This window comes from Ailuropoda melanoleuca, chromosome 5, assembly GCF_002007445.2.
Source record: "Ailuropoda melanoleuca isolate Jingjing chromosome 5, ASM200744v2, whole genome shotgun sequence".
Classification (NCBI taxonomy): Eukaryota; Metazoa; Chordata; class Mammalia; order Carnivora; family Ursidae; genus Ailuropoda; species Ailuropoda melanoleuca.
Window position 1 is genome coordinate 48,234,043 of NC_048222.1, and position 19,229 is coordinate 48,253,271.

The 19,229-nt window shown below is 35.4% G+C and overlaps 1 protein-coding gene across 1 annotated transcript in view; it reads left to right on the plus strand.

The window, feature by feature from the left end:
- The window catches only part of ADAM10 (ADAM metallopeptidase domain 10), a 150,565-nt gene that overhangs the window by 66,061 nt on the left and 65,275 nt on the right, over positions 1 to 19,229 (plus strand). The window contains exons 4-5 of the mRNA XM_034660916.1: positions 499 to 657; positions 14,803 to 14,903. Of these exons, the coding sequence (XP_034516807.1) occupies positions 499 to 657; positions 14,803 to 14,903 (260 nt within the window). The remainder of the gene's footprint in view (positions 1 to 498; positions 658 to 14,802; positions 14,904 to 19,229) is intronic.

Genomic DNA, 19,229 nt, shown 5'->3' on the forward strand with positions numbered 1-19,229 from the left:
CCCCTCCCCTCCTTTTTTAATGCGGGACTTGAACTCATGACCCTGAGATCAAGACCTGAGCCGAGATCAAGAGTCAGACACTTAACCAGCTGAGCCACCCAGGCACTCCTCAAAAGATACTTTAATATCTTTATTTTGGAAGTGCATATTTTATCAGTGGATCTGTTTGCCTCTTTCACAGTTTAAGTTAATTTAACAATTATTTATTGAATGACTATTTGAATTCTTTCCAGGTACTGTGCTTAGATGCTGGGAATATGATTGTCAATGAGACAGGTGTTCTATTTCTCATTGTTGTTACCTAGTAATTGTATAGATTTTAACTAAGTACTAGTTCACTTCTCAAATTCTGCTTAATGTATTTTATGTGAAAATTAATTTCTCCAATAAATTTGTATTCAGGTTTTTAAAATATATAAGAATGGCTTTTTAAAGGATAATGAATTTAATATTTATGTGCAAATTAATTTTTCAAGTGTTTGTTGCTTTCATTAACAGGTGAAGAAGGAAGTTTTAGCCATGGATCTGTTATCGATGGAAGATTTGAAGGATTCATCCAGACTCGTGGTGGCACGTTTTATGTTGAGCCAGCAGAGAGATATATTAAAGACCGAACTCTGCCCTTTCATTCTGTCATTTATCATGAAGATGATATTAGTAAGTACTTAAATCTTATCAAGTAGCCTTTTTCAAAAAGGCATATAAATAGTTAAAAGTATGTGGAGACATACCAAGCCTGAGCTGTTTTCTTTCCTAAGCTGTTGATCAGGCCAGGAGATAGTCTAAGTCACAGCCAAAGTCTCAATTTAACGAATATTAGACCTATATAAGAGATAATTTCCTTGTTAATCTATGCCAGTCCTACTTTGTTGATATGTTACAACCAATTCTATTTGAACTATGAGTCAGCCATCTCTGATTGAACTGGAAATTCTGTATTCTGATATCAGCCAGTCATTGAATGCTATAATGCCTTTGTGTGTGTGGCTTTCCTTCTAATATAAATTTTAGGGTGGATATTTGTGTAGTATTGTGTAGTATTTAAGGAATATTTTTGATACTCTTGTAATCTTTAAATCCTTTGAGTATTTCTTTTTAGAATCTTGAAATAGTGATTTTACTTCAGCTTGGTAAGACTCTAGGTTTATCATGATGGATTTTGTCCTCTACCCTGGTTTTCATATGATGGTAATTTGTTGGGAGAGTTCTTTTTCTGTGTTTTAAGAGTAGAAAATAGACTTCACCATTTAATTTTACCATTGTCCATATATTCGTGGTCATCTAGTCACGAGAATGCTTTCATGAAATACCACAGAAATACATTCCTCTAATTTATAATGCCTCTTGAATACTCATATTTTATTTTTGACTATAATTAGACTAGTCTCTCATTTTTTGCCTATTTTCCTAACTTGGCAACTTCCTTCTGGCTTCATTTTCCATTCTGCAGCCAGAAGTTTATTGTCAATAATTTCATTCTCACTCCTAATAATGTACTGGAAAGCCTAACCATCTTGGCTTTTTGCTCCATTAGTTCTGACAGTTTCCATACTTCTTCAGTCTGTCCAACTGCTTGTTATCTCTGATGCTGGATTGCTATAGAAAATAGCATAATTATTCTAGATAGGATGCATTTATGATTTTAGCTGCTTGCTAACTCATAAATTCATTAATGCTACTTGCCTATATATCTATATCTATATATACATATTTTTAATGCTACTTGTCTATATTTTTATTCATCCCTGTTTGATTCCTTTTCCGGTTTCCCCTCCTGGTGTTTCAGACTTTTCTCAAGCTCCATGCTACAGTCCTTCTTCAGAAGCTGGAATATGAATTCCTTTGCCTTCCTTTCTTTCTCCAACAGAATTATTATCTACTTGATTTGTATGTTACTTTGTAATTTTTTTAGTAACAATCTTTTTGTGGGTTTGCCTTTCCTATCAGGGTATATAAGTTCTCCAAATGTGGTTTCTGTTTCTTTTGCTCCTTTAACATTCCCAATATTATTTAATCTCTGGAGCAGATTCTTTATAGACACTTAATGAAATCTTGAAACATTTTCCTTATAATGTTATCTCAAAATCAAACAAGGCCTTATGGGAAAGGAGGGAGAAGAGGAGAGTAATGGACAGATTTTGAATTCCTGTTTTTATTTGTGTTATAATCAGACTTCATCTTTTGCTGATTTACACCCATAAGCACCCTATACTGAGTGTGTTCTGCCTTTTATGGTTTGTATTATTACATCTGCTCTCTCATTTCCTTCCTTCTCCTATCTACGTGTAAGTAGGTTAAGCATATTCTGCTCTTTCTTTGTGCTTTTATTTCTTCCTGTCCTATAATTGCATTTTTCCACTTTCCACCTTACAGTAACTTCCAAATACTTTCCTTTATGTCAACCTTTCTTTTCCCCCAAAGATGATGAGTTAGCTTGGAGGATCAATGACACTGGATGTGACTGAGTTTTCCATTTCTATTGGCATTTAACTTTACCACTGATTTCAGCTCTTACTTTTTACTTGTCCAATTAAAATGTGTGTTCATTAAAAAAAAAAAAAAGTTCATGTTAAGGAGGCCTTTTCATATTGTTATTATATACAAATAATGGTATTAGAGCTTAAAAATAGTAATGTTTAGAGTGATTTTGTTTGTAATTTTTTTTCAACCATTTAAAAATGTAAAAACCTTCCTTAGCTTGAACGGCAAACCAAACAACTGAGTTGTTCAGCAGGCTGTAGCTTGCTCACCCCTCCCTCTTCTTGAGGATGGATCGATAACTTACTTTTGATTGGCTCTTTAACCTCTCTGTGTGGAATACCTAAGGTTATAGTACTAGTAGTACTAGTAGTAGTAGTAGTAGTAGTAGTAGTAGTAGTAGTAACAACAGTTATTACTGTTTAATGTGTCCTGGTACTATATAAACTTTTTTGATTACATTATTTCATTTAATCTTTATAACAACACTATAGAGTGTAATAGGCACACATATCATATCCCCTTCTTCCCAGCTTATAGATGAGGAAAATTAAGGCTTAGAAAACTTATGTCACTTGATAATGGATCTTGTGTTCTTAACCATGTGCTTGTCTGCTTCACTTGCGGAAGAAAGCTGTAAATTCTAACATACTCCAAGGATTTCTGGGGCTTTTCTGAAATCTGTAAGCCTTTCTAAAATGACACATTTGCATCTATTGTTGTTATAAGCCAGATTCTCTCCTCACTATATTTAGCAGTGGATGTTCTACTTTACAACTAATTAAGAGGGAAAGGACATTCCTTTAATGTATATTATTATTTTCATAAAATCTGCTTAAGTGCCAGTAATTTATTTTCACAACTCAATTACTGTGTGATTGTTTAGATCACTGTGTATATGCTTGAGTGAATTTAGTATCCCTGTATGTTTATTCTCAGCAGAAGCAAATGACAGGTGAAGTATACCAACTTAGGGTAGGCGTTCTGATGAGAATTTGGCTACCCTTCTTTTAATACTGTTTTTGCAACTGTAGGCATAAATGTATGAAGCCGCCATGGAAAATGTTATTGCTGTTCCAGAGAATCTTAGGGAATATGGCTTTTGAGGCAGTACCAGGACACAGAGACAGTTTGCAGTGAAAATGGTCAATAACTTCTCTAGGCACTTTGATAATCACATGTGACGGTGATAACCACATGTATTTATCAGCTTAAAATTCATACTTGTTCATTCTGTACTTAGGTAGTAAAAAGCACTTTGTCCTAGGACATAGAAGTGAAGTTATGACAAGGTAAGAATACCACTTAGTCCTTTTTGTTCATGGTTGATTTGGAGATTAGATAGATAATCTACATAAGCAGTCTTGCTATCTTGTATCTTTATATGCAGACATTACACTAGGAATTCATTGATGTGGATATAACTGGTTTCAGCAGCTTCGGGAGTCTTAAAAGGTGACCTTGTAGATCAACTAGTTAAAAGGGTTTCAGGGTTTAATTCATTTGCTCAAGACCATAACAACAAGTTAGTGGCAGACGTGGTAGGGAAAAAATCGCAAGAGATAATGTGTCGGAGAACTGAGGCATGCCATATGTATGACAAAGGAGTTAGGAGGGAAATCAGGATGATGTACGAGCGAGCATAGCTTTGTGACCTTATGGGAAGGTCTTCCTTTTTTTATGCAAGTAAGTAGGTCTCATTCTCTATGTATAAAATGAGGGTGTTAGACCAGATTTTTAACATCCCTTATTCTCTTCTAAAATTGGATGATATCTACTTTCCCTCTAGAGCTGGAAATATTTTTGATTTTGCTGATTATCAAATGACTATATAAAATATTTTTGCCTGTTAATGAAGTAGAAGTGTGTCCACCACCATTAACATTTTTCTTTTAAATAGTTGCATAATATTCTGTTCATTGGTGAGTATGTTATTTACTAACCCATCAACTAAATGGACTTTCAGATTGTTTCCTCTTTTTTACTATTAAACATTGCTGTGGTATACATTATCTTCAAAACTGCTCATGTAAAGTATACTATTTGGTAATTTTTTGACATTTCTATACATCTGTGAAATTGTTACCATAATCTTAATATAGTGTATGTATCCATTGCCCCCAAAAGGCTTCCTCGTACTCAGTGTAATCCTTTTCTTCTCAGCCCTTCTTTCCTCAGGTACTCAACTGCAGGCTGGTTTGCATTTTGTAGAATTTTATGTAAATGCACGTAGGTATTATGTAGTCTTGAAAAAATCTGGATTCTTTAGCATAGTTTTTTTGAGATTCATCCATATTGTTTGTGCATTCCTTTTTACTGAGGTAGTATTTCATTGTGTGGATAACATCTTCATGCACTGGCCGGGATGGACAAATTTGATGGACATTTAGGTTGTTTCTGTTTTGGGTTATTAAAAATAAAACAACTCTAAAGCTTTTGATAAACTCATCAACTATTGATTAATTAAAGATCATTTTACATACGATAAATTTTGAAAAAAGACAAGAGGATGTAACAAATACTAAGGTCTTTTACCGTCTTGGTCTAATACCTGAGCTCTAGAGAGGGAACATTTTGGAAATGTAAGGTGAGCCTTATGGAAGCAAGAGAGCAGAAGGAACATTTGTCTTATGAGAGTTGTGTATAATTCTGTCTCCCCCAAACCAATACTCATCCTTCAAAATGCATTTCGGAAATAATCTAGAAGCCTTTCTGGCCCCTCACTTCTGGCTGTACCTCTCTTTACTGCCGTTTATGTATTGGTGAGTCCTCACTGTGTTTCAAATCCAGCAGTTTACGGGTCAGTGGTCCATATGATTGACCTCTGGGAAGAGGCATGGAAGGAAAACAGCTGTTGACTGGATGAGTACATTAAATTCAACCAATATGTAACTGTTTATTAACTGTGGATGAATGCAGCAACACTTAACACTTAGGGAGTTAATATTTAAATGGATACTTGTTTGTATGTCTAACACCCTAGCTAGACTGTAAGCTCTTTGAGGGTCTGTACTCTCTGTCTGTTTATTCTTGTGTTGCTGATGTTTGGTAACTAATAGTTTTTTCCCTCTCATTACTTGTTTTGTAAATAAATTAGTACAATTAAGAATAACATTGACATACAATTAGAAAATTTATGTGCATACATGCCCTGATTTTGAACAAGGTCTGTGTTATAGTCAATCTGTAAAGTAGTTAGAGATTTAGAACACACTTTCACGTATAAACAGTTTTTTGGTTGCAGACAGTTCCTTGTTATTGCAGGTGGAATGAAGGCTAAAAGGAGGTTATTGGAGTCAGCAGTTTACAGGTCTTTGGTTAATGGATGAGCTTTAAAGAGGAATGGAAACCAGTTGCTGACTGAAAAAGTAAATTCAACAAGTGTTTATTAATTCGTGCATGTACAGGAAGGATTAAGGCTTAAAAAAGAAAACCATCACGGGCATTTTCAGTCAGTAATCTAGTCAGAATGTGGTATATGGTTAGCCGAAATGTCATCACAGCACTGAGGGTAGTACAAACTGAAGGAGCCTTAGGGATACTTAGGAAGACTTCTTAGGGGAGATGGCATTTGACTTGAACCTTGAGTATAGGGTAGACTTTTGGCTGTTAGAAGTAAGAATCTCTGAAGGTAGAAGAAAGGTAGCTGTAACTCTGGCTGCAGTAATATTTGTTTTTAGCTGCCACAGCTCAGGAACTTAAGAAAAGAAAGGAAACTGGCATCTTCTTTGCCCTGGACTCACCCATTTTCTGTGTATAGGGGTATATAGTCCCAGATTAGATGAGTATAATGGTCATATTAAATCAGTATGTTAAAAGTTTTCATTACAAGTTTCTGTTGTAAGATTTATAGGTTTAATGATTAATTATTTTTAAAATTTGAATGTAGTTGACATGTGATTAATTTATTAAAATCATTTGAGTGCCTGATTTGTATAAGACACTTTCAGATACTGTGGACGCAGAGGTTCTTATCCTAATGCATCTTAGAGTCAGTCTAGTGATTCTGTTTATAATTGATCATAATAATAGAGCAGCATTGCTCCTGTTGACTTGATGCCCATGATCTACTTGGCCGTCAACACTAATCCTTTCTTCTTAAAAACGAGGGGTAGGAAAGGACATGCCTGGCCCAGCTTCCCCTCTCTGTTTCCTGGGAGATCAGTGTTGTGAGTGCAGGTGAAAAGGGGGACCACCTTCAACTTCTTCTCCTTCCCAGGGATGATCATACTATGCTTCTCTTCCCATGCTCTTTCCACCATCCCCAAACAGAGACTGGATATGAGGAAAGGGGACAGGGTGTTCAGGAGAAAGGGACTCCTATCTCCTGGAGTTAAAGGAGGGAAGGACATTTGGGGTTTGCCCTAGCAAATTCTTTAATTCCTCCAAACTCATCATCTGTCATAAAGAAAAAAAAAATAGCCCACTTCTTCCTTTTACTCTTCTTCAGTGAATCCTTGTTGATTTGTTGGGAATAAACAGCATTTTCGTGGGCAGGGTCCCTACCCAGCTATTCTCCAGATATTAACAACTTTTTGTTCATTGTCTGTGAAGTCAATTTATTTTAAATTCAATTAAGATAATAAAAGTTAGGGGTGCCTGGGTGGCACAGCAGTTGGGCGTCTGCCTTCGGCTCAGGGCGTGATCCCGGCGTTATGGGATCGAGCCCCACATCAGGCTCCTGTGCTGTGAGCCTGCTTCTTCCTCTCCCACTCCCCCTGCTTGTGTTCCCTCTCTCGCTGGCTGTCTCTATCTCTTGTCAAATAAATAAATAAAATCTTTTAAAAAAAAGATAATAAAAGTTAGATTTATTTCATTGGATTTGGTGAGTCATAGCATGTTATTGGAGAGATTACACCAAATTTTGACATCTCGTAGCCAAGTTTGCAGTCAGCTTTCTACCTGCCAGTCGCACAGAGGTGGGGGAAGCCTTACTGAGAATAGTGAGGATGCAAGGGGATGCAAGGTCTGCCCTAGTTAGTATGTAGTGAGAAGTGGGTATTTTATGCACCCATTCTGTTGGACAGAGAATCTGAATGGTAGATATTTCCTTCCTCCTGGAGTAGATGATTGAGAGTTAACTAGAACTATTTCCTGCTTGAGGTGGTATCACAATACATGTATTATTTATATTTGCCCCTCCTACAGCAAAACAAAAGCAAGAGGTTGGCATGCAGAAGAACTGGAAGAAAGGCAATAGATTTAAAGCCAATCTTTGTTTTAAACAGGCTGAATATTCTACACCAATGATTCATTCTTTGTGAAAGAATATGCTGTTTGGCCTTTTCAGGGGAACTACAGTGCATCCTATGATTTAGCATCACAATGAGGGCTTATTCATTAGTTGAACAAAGGCTTTTTCTAGAAATGGGGATTATATTGTCAGTAATTTTAGAGGGAAAATGTCATTGTCCATTTTCATAGTTAATGTGGTGACCCGGGTAAATAGGGTCTTTTAGAAACTTTGAAAGTATATAGGAAAAATTTTACACTTGATTCCTTTTTTTTCTGTTGGGACAGTTTTGTGCTAACAGAATTTGAAGCACGTATAAACTCTTGCTTTGGAAATGTCTTTTTTATCTTAAATATCAAACTTTCAAAAAGAATGTCTATCTTTAGTTTATGATATATAAAATACAACTTATAAAGAGATAAAACACTACATTTTTCTTTTTAGATATCTAATTCTTCTAATATTTTAAAGTATGGTATAGTAAATAATAGTTTTATTATTTTTCATTCCTCTATACATTTGTAAGTAATAATTAGAGTTTTAGTATTGAGAGTTTCAGTATATTTAATAAGAGGGTATTAGTATTTTCATATTTAAAATTTTTGAAGGTTGGGAACAATTGTAATTTTCCCCATTGATATTAAGATCACTTTGCAGAGTTTCAGCTGGAATGGCCAGTTTTGCTGCTGTCACTAATGTGGCAAAGCAAGGAGTGCCTATAGTTAACTGGGTAACTAGGATTGAGAACTGACTCTGGAAATATAGTGTCATTGCCGGGTAGCATAAAGGAACTGCTAGAGGTTACAGATGATTATTTTTGAGTGAGAATAGTCATAGTTACCGGCTTTCTCTGGGCCCCTTCAGTTGCAGCGGTGCGGGTAGAAGGTTCATTTTAAACAATTTGGGTGAGACGTGGGATGGGGAGGGCAGGGAAGTTTTAAGGCAATACAGTGAAGTAATTATGATAATAATTGACTCTTGGATATAAGCTGAATAAACAGAAGAAAGAGAATATCCAGTGATAGTGAACAAGGTGGTAACATTGGTAGATTGAAAGGTCTTAATGGTGTTGCAGGACTGTTGGAGGGAATTTTCAGAAAAGGTAATTGGTGGAAAGAAAGTAGGATGTGCAAGTTGAGATTATTAATGGGTTTCAGTTATTAGTAATGGCAGGTTCAAAATAAGACTGTGAGAACTTGATGTAGGAGATCATTGAAGAAAAGGTGGTGTAAGTGTACTGAAAGAATCATCAATATTGTTGGAATCACTAAGAATTGTGTTGGTGATGTCAGAGAGAGAAGAGCTAAAAATAAGGAAATAAAGGGAAGTAGTGACCTGGCGGCAGCCAATAACCTATAATGAGTTAGAGTAGTCGCTGGTATAGTCTCATGACTATAAAAGCTAAGTCACAATGAGAATAGTCCTAATTAGGGCAGAAAGTGGTAGATAGTTTTGAGTGTTTAGTGACATGAGGGGCAGGGGAATGTTTTCCCAGTTACAGGAAGAGTTCTTGGGTTCCTCCTTGATTCTTGCTGGAGTTCTCCTGATGAAGTGGAGCAATGTGGCAGGAGTCTCTTGACCTCTGCCAGGTGATGGACCAGAGGAGGTGATTTTCTGTAATGTCTGTATTCTCTTGGGTCCAGCCAGATGCAACTTTTTGGAGGTACAGTGGGGCAGAACAATCTCATTTTAGGCCGCCTTTTCCCCCTGGGGAATGATGGCCTGCAAGGTGGTGGTTCTGTTCTTAAGTTTCTGCTGACTTCCTTTCAACTGCTGCTGATGCTAGCCTATAGGTGGTGTGCTATTATACTAGTATTTGTTTGACTTCTGATTGTGGAGGAGTGGTGGGAAGAAATCCATTCTAATCTTGGCTGCATATACAATGTCAACAAATATATATGTGTGTGTATACATGTATATGTTTATTTATGTTTATAGATATATTAGCTTTATATATTATGTCATGTAGGTGAGATACCCATTAAGCAGTACTTGTTTGAGTGTCCTAATCTTAATGTTCAAATGCTCAGCATCAGTGCCAATATATTGATGACAAGAGAGTGTCAATGTGTCTACTATTACTAATATCTGGAAAGTATTTATATTTTATTGAGTTACTATATAATAGGGACTGCTGAATATGTATAAATCAGACATGTATATTATTCTTTGGCTTCCCTTATCATCATACTAAAGAGAATGATGTTAACAGTTGTTTTAAGACAGGGATATTTTTGTTTTTTTCCTGAATTCAGTAAGATACTCATTTAAATGCTGTGCACATTTACTGGTTCAAGTGTTTGGAAGTATAAAATTCTCTCTTCCAGAAATACTTTGTAGTAGCTCTTTTGTGCCTGTGTAGAAACAGATTCAAACTATATTTCTTAGTGTGTGTGTGTGTGTGTGTGTTTTAAAGATTTTATTTATTTATTTGAGAGAGAGAATGAGCATGAGCAGGGTGGAGGGGCAGAGGGAGAGGGAGTAGCAGAAGCAGACTCTGTGCTGAGCAGGGAGCCTGACACAGGGCTCAATCCCAGGACCCCAAGATCATGACCTGAGCCAAAGTCAGATGCCCAACCAACTGAGCCACCCAGGTGCCCCCTTAGTATGTTTTGAATGGAGGTATATCCTAATTCTTGTCATGGTCAGATTATGATATTTGTTATTTCTCAAATTTGAATAATATCAAGGATATTAACTGATTTATATATTGAAGTATTACAGTTGAACTAAATTATGTATTGAAACAAAAATGTTATTTTGACGTATTTGTTATGTGGTGGACTTATAACCTACATTGCTAACAAGCTTCACAGCTCTTTTTACTTTTTAAAACTGAAAATCATGCATTGAGTAAATCTTCTTAAACTGTTTGAACAGTGATAATAGCACATTTCTCTAAGCATGTGAAATACTTTATCTGGGTGTTACAGAGTTTGCAAGCTTCTATCTTCATCTAAAAGTGGAATTATTACCGTGTGTATGAGTGTTCAACTTAACTGTTTATCTAATTTTTTGGCAAAAGTTCTATCTGGGGATGGGTGAAAACTAGTTAGAAATGAAAGCATTCAGAAAATGACCATTAATACTAACACTGCTAAAGAATTTCTGATATGCTAGTTTAAGATTATTTTGGTACTATGATTCAAAAAATTTGCTAAATGCCATTGGAGAGCAGGTATAAAATGAGTTTTTCTCTCTTTGACAAACGTTTTCACCATGTATTAAGGCAGTGCTAACTGCAGTACCAAACAGCCCCCAAATTCAGTGACAAAATCCATGCACTAGAAGCTCATTTCTCACTATGTAACAGTTTAAGGTGAGTATTCCTCATCAGGCAGCTTTTCTTCAACAAGTAATTCAGGAATCCAGGGTACTTTATTTCATACTGTTCCCAGGTTTTCTCCCACCAGCCATTCAGAAGGGGAAAAGAACACAGTTATCCTGTCTCGTGTACTTCTGTACTGCTCACTTTCCTTCAACTTGAACTTGGTTATATGTCACACCTAATAGGAAGGGAGCTGGGAAATTCAGTCCAGCTTTGTATGCAGGATAATGAGGACCTTTTGGGCAGTGTTTGCTAAACTATGCCAAGAGTAAAATTGTTTTTTCAAATAAGATTTTTGAATAGTTAAAAACCTTTTTTTATTGGCTAAGTGATATATTGATATGAAGGATTTGGGGGATATTTATGTATTTGGTAAACAAATTATTCCCTCCATATTGCCCCCATATTCTTTCTTTTGTTCTTTCTTTTCTTCCTTTCCTTTCATCTTTTCTTTCTGGTAGTGGTGAGGCGTGTGGGATGGGGAGACCAGGTATGGTAGACATTTAGGGAAAGTTCATCTGAAAATTGATTGTAATGATTTAATCACAGGGCTAATAAGTTAAATAGTTTTTTACTTGGGAGTGGTATCATTGGTGTCAATGCTTGTGTGTCTGTGCTAATGTGTCTGTGTGAGAGATAGCAGTTTGGGTTTCAGGGTTATTAAGATGGTTTTAGGAAATATGATAAAATCAGAACTGTAGTTTTAAGTAGTAGTTTTTTTTAAAGTTTTAATTTTAATTCCTATATAGTTAACATACAGTGTTATATTAGTTTCTGGTGTCGAAATAGCTCTTTTGTGTGTGTGTATTGTCTAATTCAACTATAAGAATTTCATCAAATGGTAAATATGCATTTATTTTATTGAATTAAAATTTGCCTAAGGTAAGTGGTAAAATAGATTCTTACTATCTTAAATACTGACTTAATAAATCTAATTTAGGGTACCACAAACTGACCCGTTAGTGGGAAAGTAAGAACATAAAGTGCTAATTGAATAGTAAGTTAGTTGCTTATCACATTGGAACAGAAACTAAACTTTTGAAAATATATAAACTAGTTTCATCTGTTTTTATATGGCAAAATATTTTGTGTATCAGTAACTCTGAGTGCATTTTTTTACTTATCTGCCTAGTTGCTGCCAGGGTCAGCAGAAGGGTTCCTCCTCATACACATTGTTATCTTAAAAAGATAAACCATTTTCTTAGCCATGAGTTAAGGGAAAACTAAGCTAAAGAATCAGCCCATGTTTTTAGTTACTGGAGTCTGGACTATCCTAGTGTGGGGGTAAAATAAAATAGCACAAAATTATGGATGTATAAATGATATCAAACTATGAACATGGCTTTATAATAACAATTAAAGTAAGTAGCAAAATCCAAGAGATCTAAATTCTGTTAACTGAAAAAGGTACTTAAGTATGTGTATAAACTTGCCTGTGAGTATGACTGTATGTATTTTCTTTGTTTATTAAAATGAGTGTTCTTGGCATGGAGGAACTTCTTCACTGGTGGTTCAGGAAAGCTAGATTCCAGTTAGAAAATGGGCAAGGTCATTGGGATATTTTCAGGTTAAAATTATATTATCAGAGGAAGGTATTATGATTATAACCCCAAATCTTCTAAAAGCTGAGAATTGAAAATCTGGGCATATTATATTGGAAAACTTTTCAGCCTTTGTGGCAGATTCTTATTAAATACATGTTGGATGATGTTATGTTTTTACTTTCCCACGGTCAACCTTTGAAATGCTAAAATAATACACATATTAGGTTTTTTCCCATTTGGTACTTCAGTTGTGTTAGTTTTCCACTTTGAAATCATTTGTTCTACCGACATTTCAGTCTTTTAGTCCTAATTTTATTTTGAAAATTTTTAAACTTAAAAAAAGTTAAAAGAATTGTGTAATAAACACATATATCCTTCTCCCAGATCTGCCATTTAAAAAAACCAAAAGAACATTTTGCACCCCGTCATACACTTTTTGGGGAACTGTTTGAAAATAGGTTGTAGACATCATGGAACTTCACTGCTAAACACATCCCCTAAAACACACACTCCCTAAGAATATGTACATTTTCATAACTAGCTATAGTAGTATTTCACCCCTAAAAAAATTAATTCAGTAATATCATTTACTATCCAGTCTATAATAAAATTTCTCCAGTAGTCCTAAGAATACCTTTTTTGCATTTGTTTATTATGTCTCTTTTAGTGTCTTAATTACCAGGCTCCCCTACTCTTAGTTATCAACTTTTTCTGTTTTTTTTCTTTAAATGACATTGCCTTTTTTTACGTGTCTAGGTCAGTGACTTATAGGATGTTCTGCATTTTGTTGTGTCTGATTGTTTATTCATCATTAGATTCAGTGAACATATTTGGTCAAGAATATTGTATAGGGAAAGCTGGGCATTCCTTACTGAATCACATCAAGAGGCACATACCTTTCTACTACTGGTCGTGCTTAGCTTGATCACTTGGTAAATGAAGTGAGAGTTGCTATATCTTTAGTGTGAAGGTGCCATTTTCCTTTATAATTAATAAATAATCTATGGGGGGTTACTTTCAGAGACTATGAAAATCCCGGTACCTCATATCTTTCATCTAATGGTTTTAGTACCCATTAATGATCCTTACCTAAATCACTTTATACATGTGGGGTTATAAAGTGGTAACATTTTAAGTCTGTCATTTCACATTTATTGATTGGAATTTTACAGTTTTTGCGGTGTTGACCCCTAATAAAAAAACTTAAGTTTAGGTCAGAGCTGTCAATATCAGTAAATGTAGGTTGTCCCATAACTCCTGCCTCTTAACTGCTAGATTAAATTTGTGTTGTACTATCTAATTAGCATTTCCAAAGAAATAGGTCCTAGTATCCACTGTAGGTTCTAGATTTTCTTAAGAAATTATGTGTAGTGTTTCTAATTATAATTCTTTGTACTGTATCTTAAGCTACTTAAGGATTTTTCAGTGCTTCCCTTCTCACCCATGTCTTGGTATTTTATCTTGACAGTTCTCTTAATTATGGTACCTTGATTAAATTATAAAATATGTTCATGAATAAGGAGAACCCTAGCAAGGGAGAAGTACGTGAAATTTGAGAGAGTGGAATAAGCTTTTAAATGACTAAACTAAAATGGAACAGCTATCTAGAAATAGAGCCAATTCAGTTAAGGATTTTTAATCACTGTTTAATTATAAAGGGAAAACAAATGATGATAAAATAGTTATTGGCTTATAAAACACTCACTTGAATTACACATCAAAGAAATTTAAACTCACTCCGCTTTTACTGTGCCATGGAGCATGTTTCTAGGTCACTTTTCCTTGAGGCCGGTTGGTATTCATTGAAGGAATTCAAGCCATATAGAATATTGTAGTAGTCTAACTGTAGTTCAGCTTGAGGTGTACATTTGCAGCATAGGAAATTTTATGTGTTTGGAGGGAAAGTTATAAATTACAAAATGAAGTAAATTGCAGTATTAACATACTTTATGTATCTGAAGCAGGAAAGGTTAGGAAAGTTAAACCTAGAATGAAGAATGATTATTGTCCTTTTTTAAAATTCACAAATCATCTATATGACAAAAATCTAGAGACCAGTGATATTTTATTATGGAGAACTTACTAACCTGTCAGCTTTTAAAATGAGAATGCTCAATAAGCATCTATGGCTTTTGTTAATTGTGACAGTTTTTCATTTATAAGATAATTAGTAATCTCTAAACATGTGATAGTAATGACATTACTTCTTTGTGTTTTAGACTATCCACATAAATATGGTCCACAGGGGGGCTGTGCAGATCATTCAGTATTTGAAAGGATGAGGAAGTACCAGATGACTGGTGTAGAGGAAGCAACACAGGTAAGGATTTTAATACTGGCTTGCGTTTAAGAAATGGAAATGAACTTGGGCATGTGTTCCTGCATTAAAAATGTATGTTACTAGAATTTCTGAAAGATTTATACCACTGTGGGGAAATATTTATATTTTTTAATGTTCAAAAGGTCAGGTAATTTACCTATAATAAAGATATGGTGCTGAGATTAAAATACAAATCTGTGTGACTGAAAAAACATTAAGTTACATGTCCAAAATATACTCTGTCTTGCATGTTATTTTGTCAAGTTACGAAAAATTTAGTCTAAACATGTGTTTTGTATAAATATAAGTATTTGTATTAGTATGAAAATTAGAGCGACCAAATTCCCCTGGTTTGTCTGGGACGTCCCCAGCTTAACACTAAAAATCATGTGTTCCTAAGCAAACTGAGATAGTTATGCACTATATAATAAAAATCACAAGGTTTTTGATATATATATGTTTGTTTATTGTCTAATTAATTGATTTTTAAAGTAATGTCTATGCCCAGTGTGGGGCTCCAACTCTGCTTTTAATATATTAAGTTTTTTCACCATTTGACTATTGTTTTTTTTACTTTTTTTGACCTTTTTAAAAATAGTTAATTCAAAACAGAGATTTAAAATGAAAAAAAAAATTTTATGGTAAAGCATTTATTATGTATTTTGGCATGTTTTCTAAAAATAGTAAGATGGAATAATGTTGCTTGCATTTCTTGAGTCACAAGTGCAGATACGTGTGTTTCTTGATCTGTGAAATGGCACAAACAATTCTATTTCAGGTGGATCTTTCAAGTACAAGTGAGATTTTATTCTTGGCAGTTGTTGAATAATTACATATCAATCTTCTGCCATATGTCAGAGACTGGTTGGTTCTGGGAGTATGTGGAGATGAACATGAAAGCTTGTTCTCAAAAAGTTAGTAACACTTGACCTTTGAACAACATGGTGGTTGGGGGTGCTGACCTTTGTGCAATTGAAAATCTGCATATAACTGTTGACTCCCCAAAAACTTAACTACTGATAGCCTCCTGTTGACTGGATACCTTACCGATAACATGAACAGTTAATTGACATATTTTGTATGTTATATGTATTATATACTGTAGTCTTATAATTGAAGTAACCTAGATAAAAGAAAATGTTACTAAGAAAATTACAAGGAAGAGAAAATACATTTATAGGACGGTAGTTTATGTATGGAAAAAAATCGCCTTATTAGTGGACTCACACAGTTTAAACCCATGAAGGGTTTGTGCGAGGGTCAGCTGTTGTTTAATTGGCGACACAAACAGTTGAGAGTGGTAAGAGATAGAAGAGAATTAAGCATGGGGTGATAACTGTACACATAAGAGGAGTAGTTAATCTAGCCTAGGAAGTATTTGAGGACAATAATCAGAAACTAAAAGAATAAGCAGAAGTTAGGTTGGCCATGAAGAGCTAGGAAGACAGGAGAACAGTATATACAAAGGTCAGAGAGATAGCAAGACCATTAAAGAATTTTTAACTCCAGGGTGGGGTACAAAACTAGAGACTGGGAAACTAATTCCAAGTGTTTCAGTTACTCGATTGAGAACAGTGGCTTGTACTAAGGTGTTGGCAATGTGCATAGAGAGTACAAGACTACAGAATACTAAATATGAGAAAGTTTAGCAGTGGCTAGATATAACATTCATATACAAAAGTAGGTTGCATTTCTTTTTTTTTTTTCTTTAAGGTTTTATTTGTTTATTTGACAGAGATAGAGACAGCCAGCGAGAGAGGGAACACAGCAGGGGGAATGGGAGAGGAAGAAGCAGGCTTCCAGCGGAGGAGCCTGATGTAGGGGCTCAATCCCAGAACACCAGGATCCTGCCCTGAGCCAAAGGCAGACGCTTAACGACTGAGCCACTCAGGTGCCCCTGGTTGCATTTCTTTATATCAGCAGACTATCAGAAAAAGAGAACATTAATAATAGTATCAAGAATATCATATATTGAAGATTCAGTATAACAAAGAATTACAAGTCCTACATAAGGAAAGTTATAAAACTTGGGAAGAAAAGTTAAAGAAGATTTATCTTAAATAAATGGAGAGATATACTACAGTTGTGGAAATTAATAGCTAATATCATAAAAACATCAATTTTCCCCATGTTGATTTGTAGATTCACTGCAATTCCAATATTAATTATAGCAGGGTTATTTACAGCAAAATGATGGATTGAAAATGTTATAGAGAAAAATAAAGGCTAAGAAGAAGTAGGGCCCACCCTAAAGGGTGGTATGCAGTAAAGAGGGATTTACCCTGGAAGGTATTAAAACTTATTATAATTGAGTGTTAGATATTAGCATAGGATGAACAAGTTGACCTGAGGAGTGAAATTGAGTGCTCAGAAAGAGACCAGTACATCAGTGAGGAAAAATAGAGGTCATTGAATAAGTAGAACTAGAAAAGAAATTTGTCCATTTGGAAAAAAATGAAGTTAGGTCTCCATTTTACATCATATTTAAAACAAAACAAAACTCCAGCTATATTGAAGTATTAAATGTCTAAAATGAAAAACATGAAATGCTTAGTGGAAAAAATAAGTGGAGATTTTCCTTCCAGTCGTGATGGAGTAACTGATATCCAGCTAGACCTCCTGTAAATATATGAAGACTAAATGAACAAAATATTTGAAACAATTGTTTTCAAACATTAGACAATAGGTAGTGAAGGACTGAGATCCCTGAGAGGGGAGAAATAAGTCTCTCAGTGATTTCCCTGATTTTTTTGACCAGAGGCAGAATTTTTTTTTTTAATAATTAATTTTATTTTATTATATTATGTTAATCACCATACAGTACATCCCCTGATTCTGATGTTAAAGTTTGATGCTTCATTAGTTGCGTATAACACCCAGTGCACCATGCAATACGTGCCCTCCTTACTACCCACCACCAGTCCATCCCCTTCCCCCACCCCCTCCCCTCTGAAGTCCCCAGTTTGTTTCCCATAGTCCATAGTCTCTCATGTTTCATTCCCCCCTCTGATTACCCCCCTTTTCTTTATCCCTTTCTTCCCCTACCGATCATCCTAGTTCTTATGTTCCATAGATGAGAGAAATCATATGATAATTGTCTTTCTCTGCTTGACTTATTTCACTTAGCATTATCTCCTCCAGTGCCGTCCATGTTGCAGCAAATGTTGAGAATTCGTTCTTTCTGATAGCTGAGTAATATTCCATTGTATATATGGACCACAGCTTCTTAATCCAGTCATCTGTTGAAGGGCATCTCGGCTCCTTCCATGATTTGGCTATTGTGGACAATGCAGCTATGAACATTGGGGTGCATATGGCCCTTCTCTTTACTACGTCTGTATCTTTGGGGTAAACACCCAGTAGTGCAATGGCTGGGTCATAGGGTAGTTCAATTTTTAACTTTTTAAGGGACCTCCACACTGTTTTCCAGAGTGGCTGTACCAACTTGCATTCCCACCAACAATGTAGGAGGGATCCCCTTTCTCCACATCCTCTCCAACAATTGTTGTTTCTTGCCTTGTCTATCTTTGCCATTCTAACTGGCGTAAGGTGGTATCTCAGTGTGGTTTTGATTTGAATTTCCCTGATGGCTAATGATTTTGAACATTTTTTCATGTGTCTGTTAGCCATTTGTATGTCTTCATTGGAAAAGTGTCTGTTCATATCTTCTGCCCATTTTATGATTTGTTTATTTGTTTCTCGTGTATTGAGTTTGAGAAGTTCTTTGTAGATCTTGGATACCAGTCCTTTATCTGTGGTGTCCTTTGCAAATATATTCTCCCATTCCGTGGGCTGTCTCTTAGTTTTTTTGACTGTTTCCTTGGCTGTGCAGAAGCTCTTTATCCTGATAAAGTCCCATAAGTTCATTTTATCTTTTATTTCTCTTGCCTTTGGAGATGTGTCGTGAAAAAGGTTGCTCTGGCCGATGTCATAGAAGTTGTTGCCTATGTTCTCCTCTAGAATTTTGATGGATTCCTGTCTCACATTGAGGTCTTTCATCCATTTGGAGTTTATTTTTGTGTATGGTGTGAGAGAGTGGTCAAGTTTCATTCTTTTGCATGTAGCTGTCCAATTTTCCCAGCACCATTTATTGAAGAGACTGTCTTTTTTCCACCGGATGTTTTTTCCTGCTTTATCAAAGATTAGTTGCCCAAAGAGCCGAGGGTCCATTTCTGGGTTCTCTATTCTGTTCCATTGGTCGATGTGTCTGTTTTTGTGCCAGTACCATGCTGTCTTTGTGATCACAGCTTTGTAGTACAGCTCGAAATCCGGCATTGTGATGCCCCCAGCTTTGTTTTTCCTTTTCAACAGTTCCTTGGAGATTCG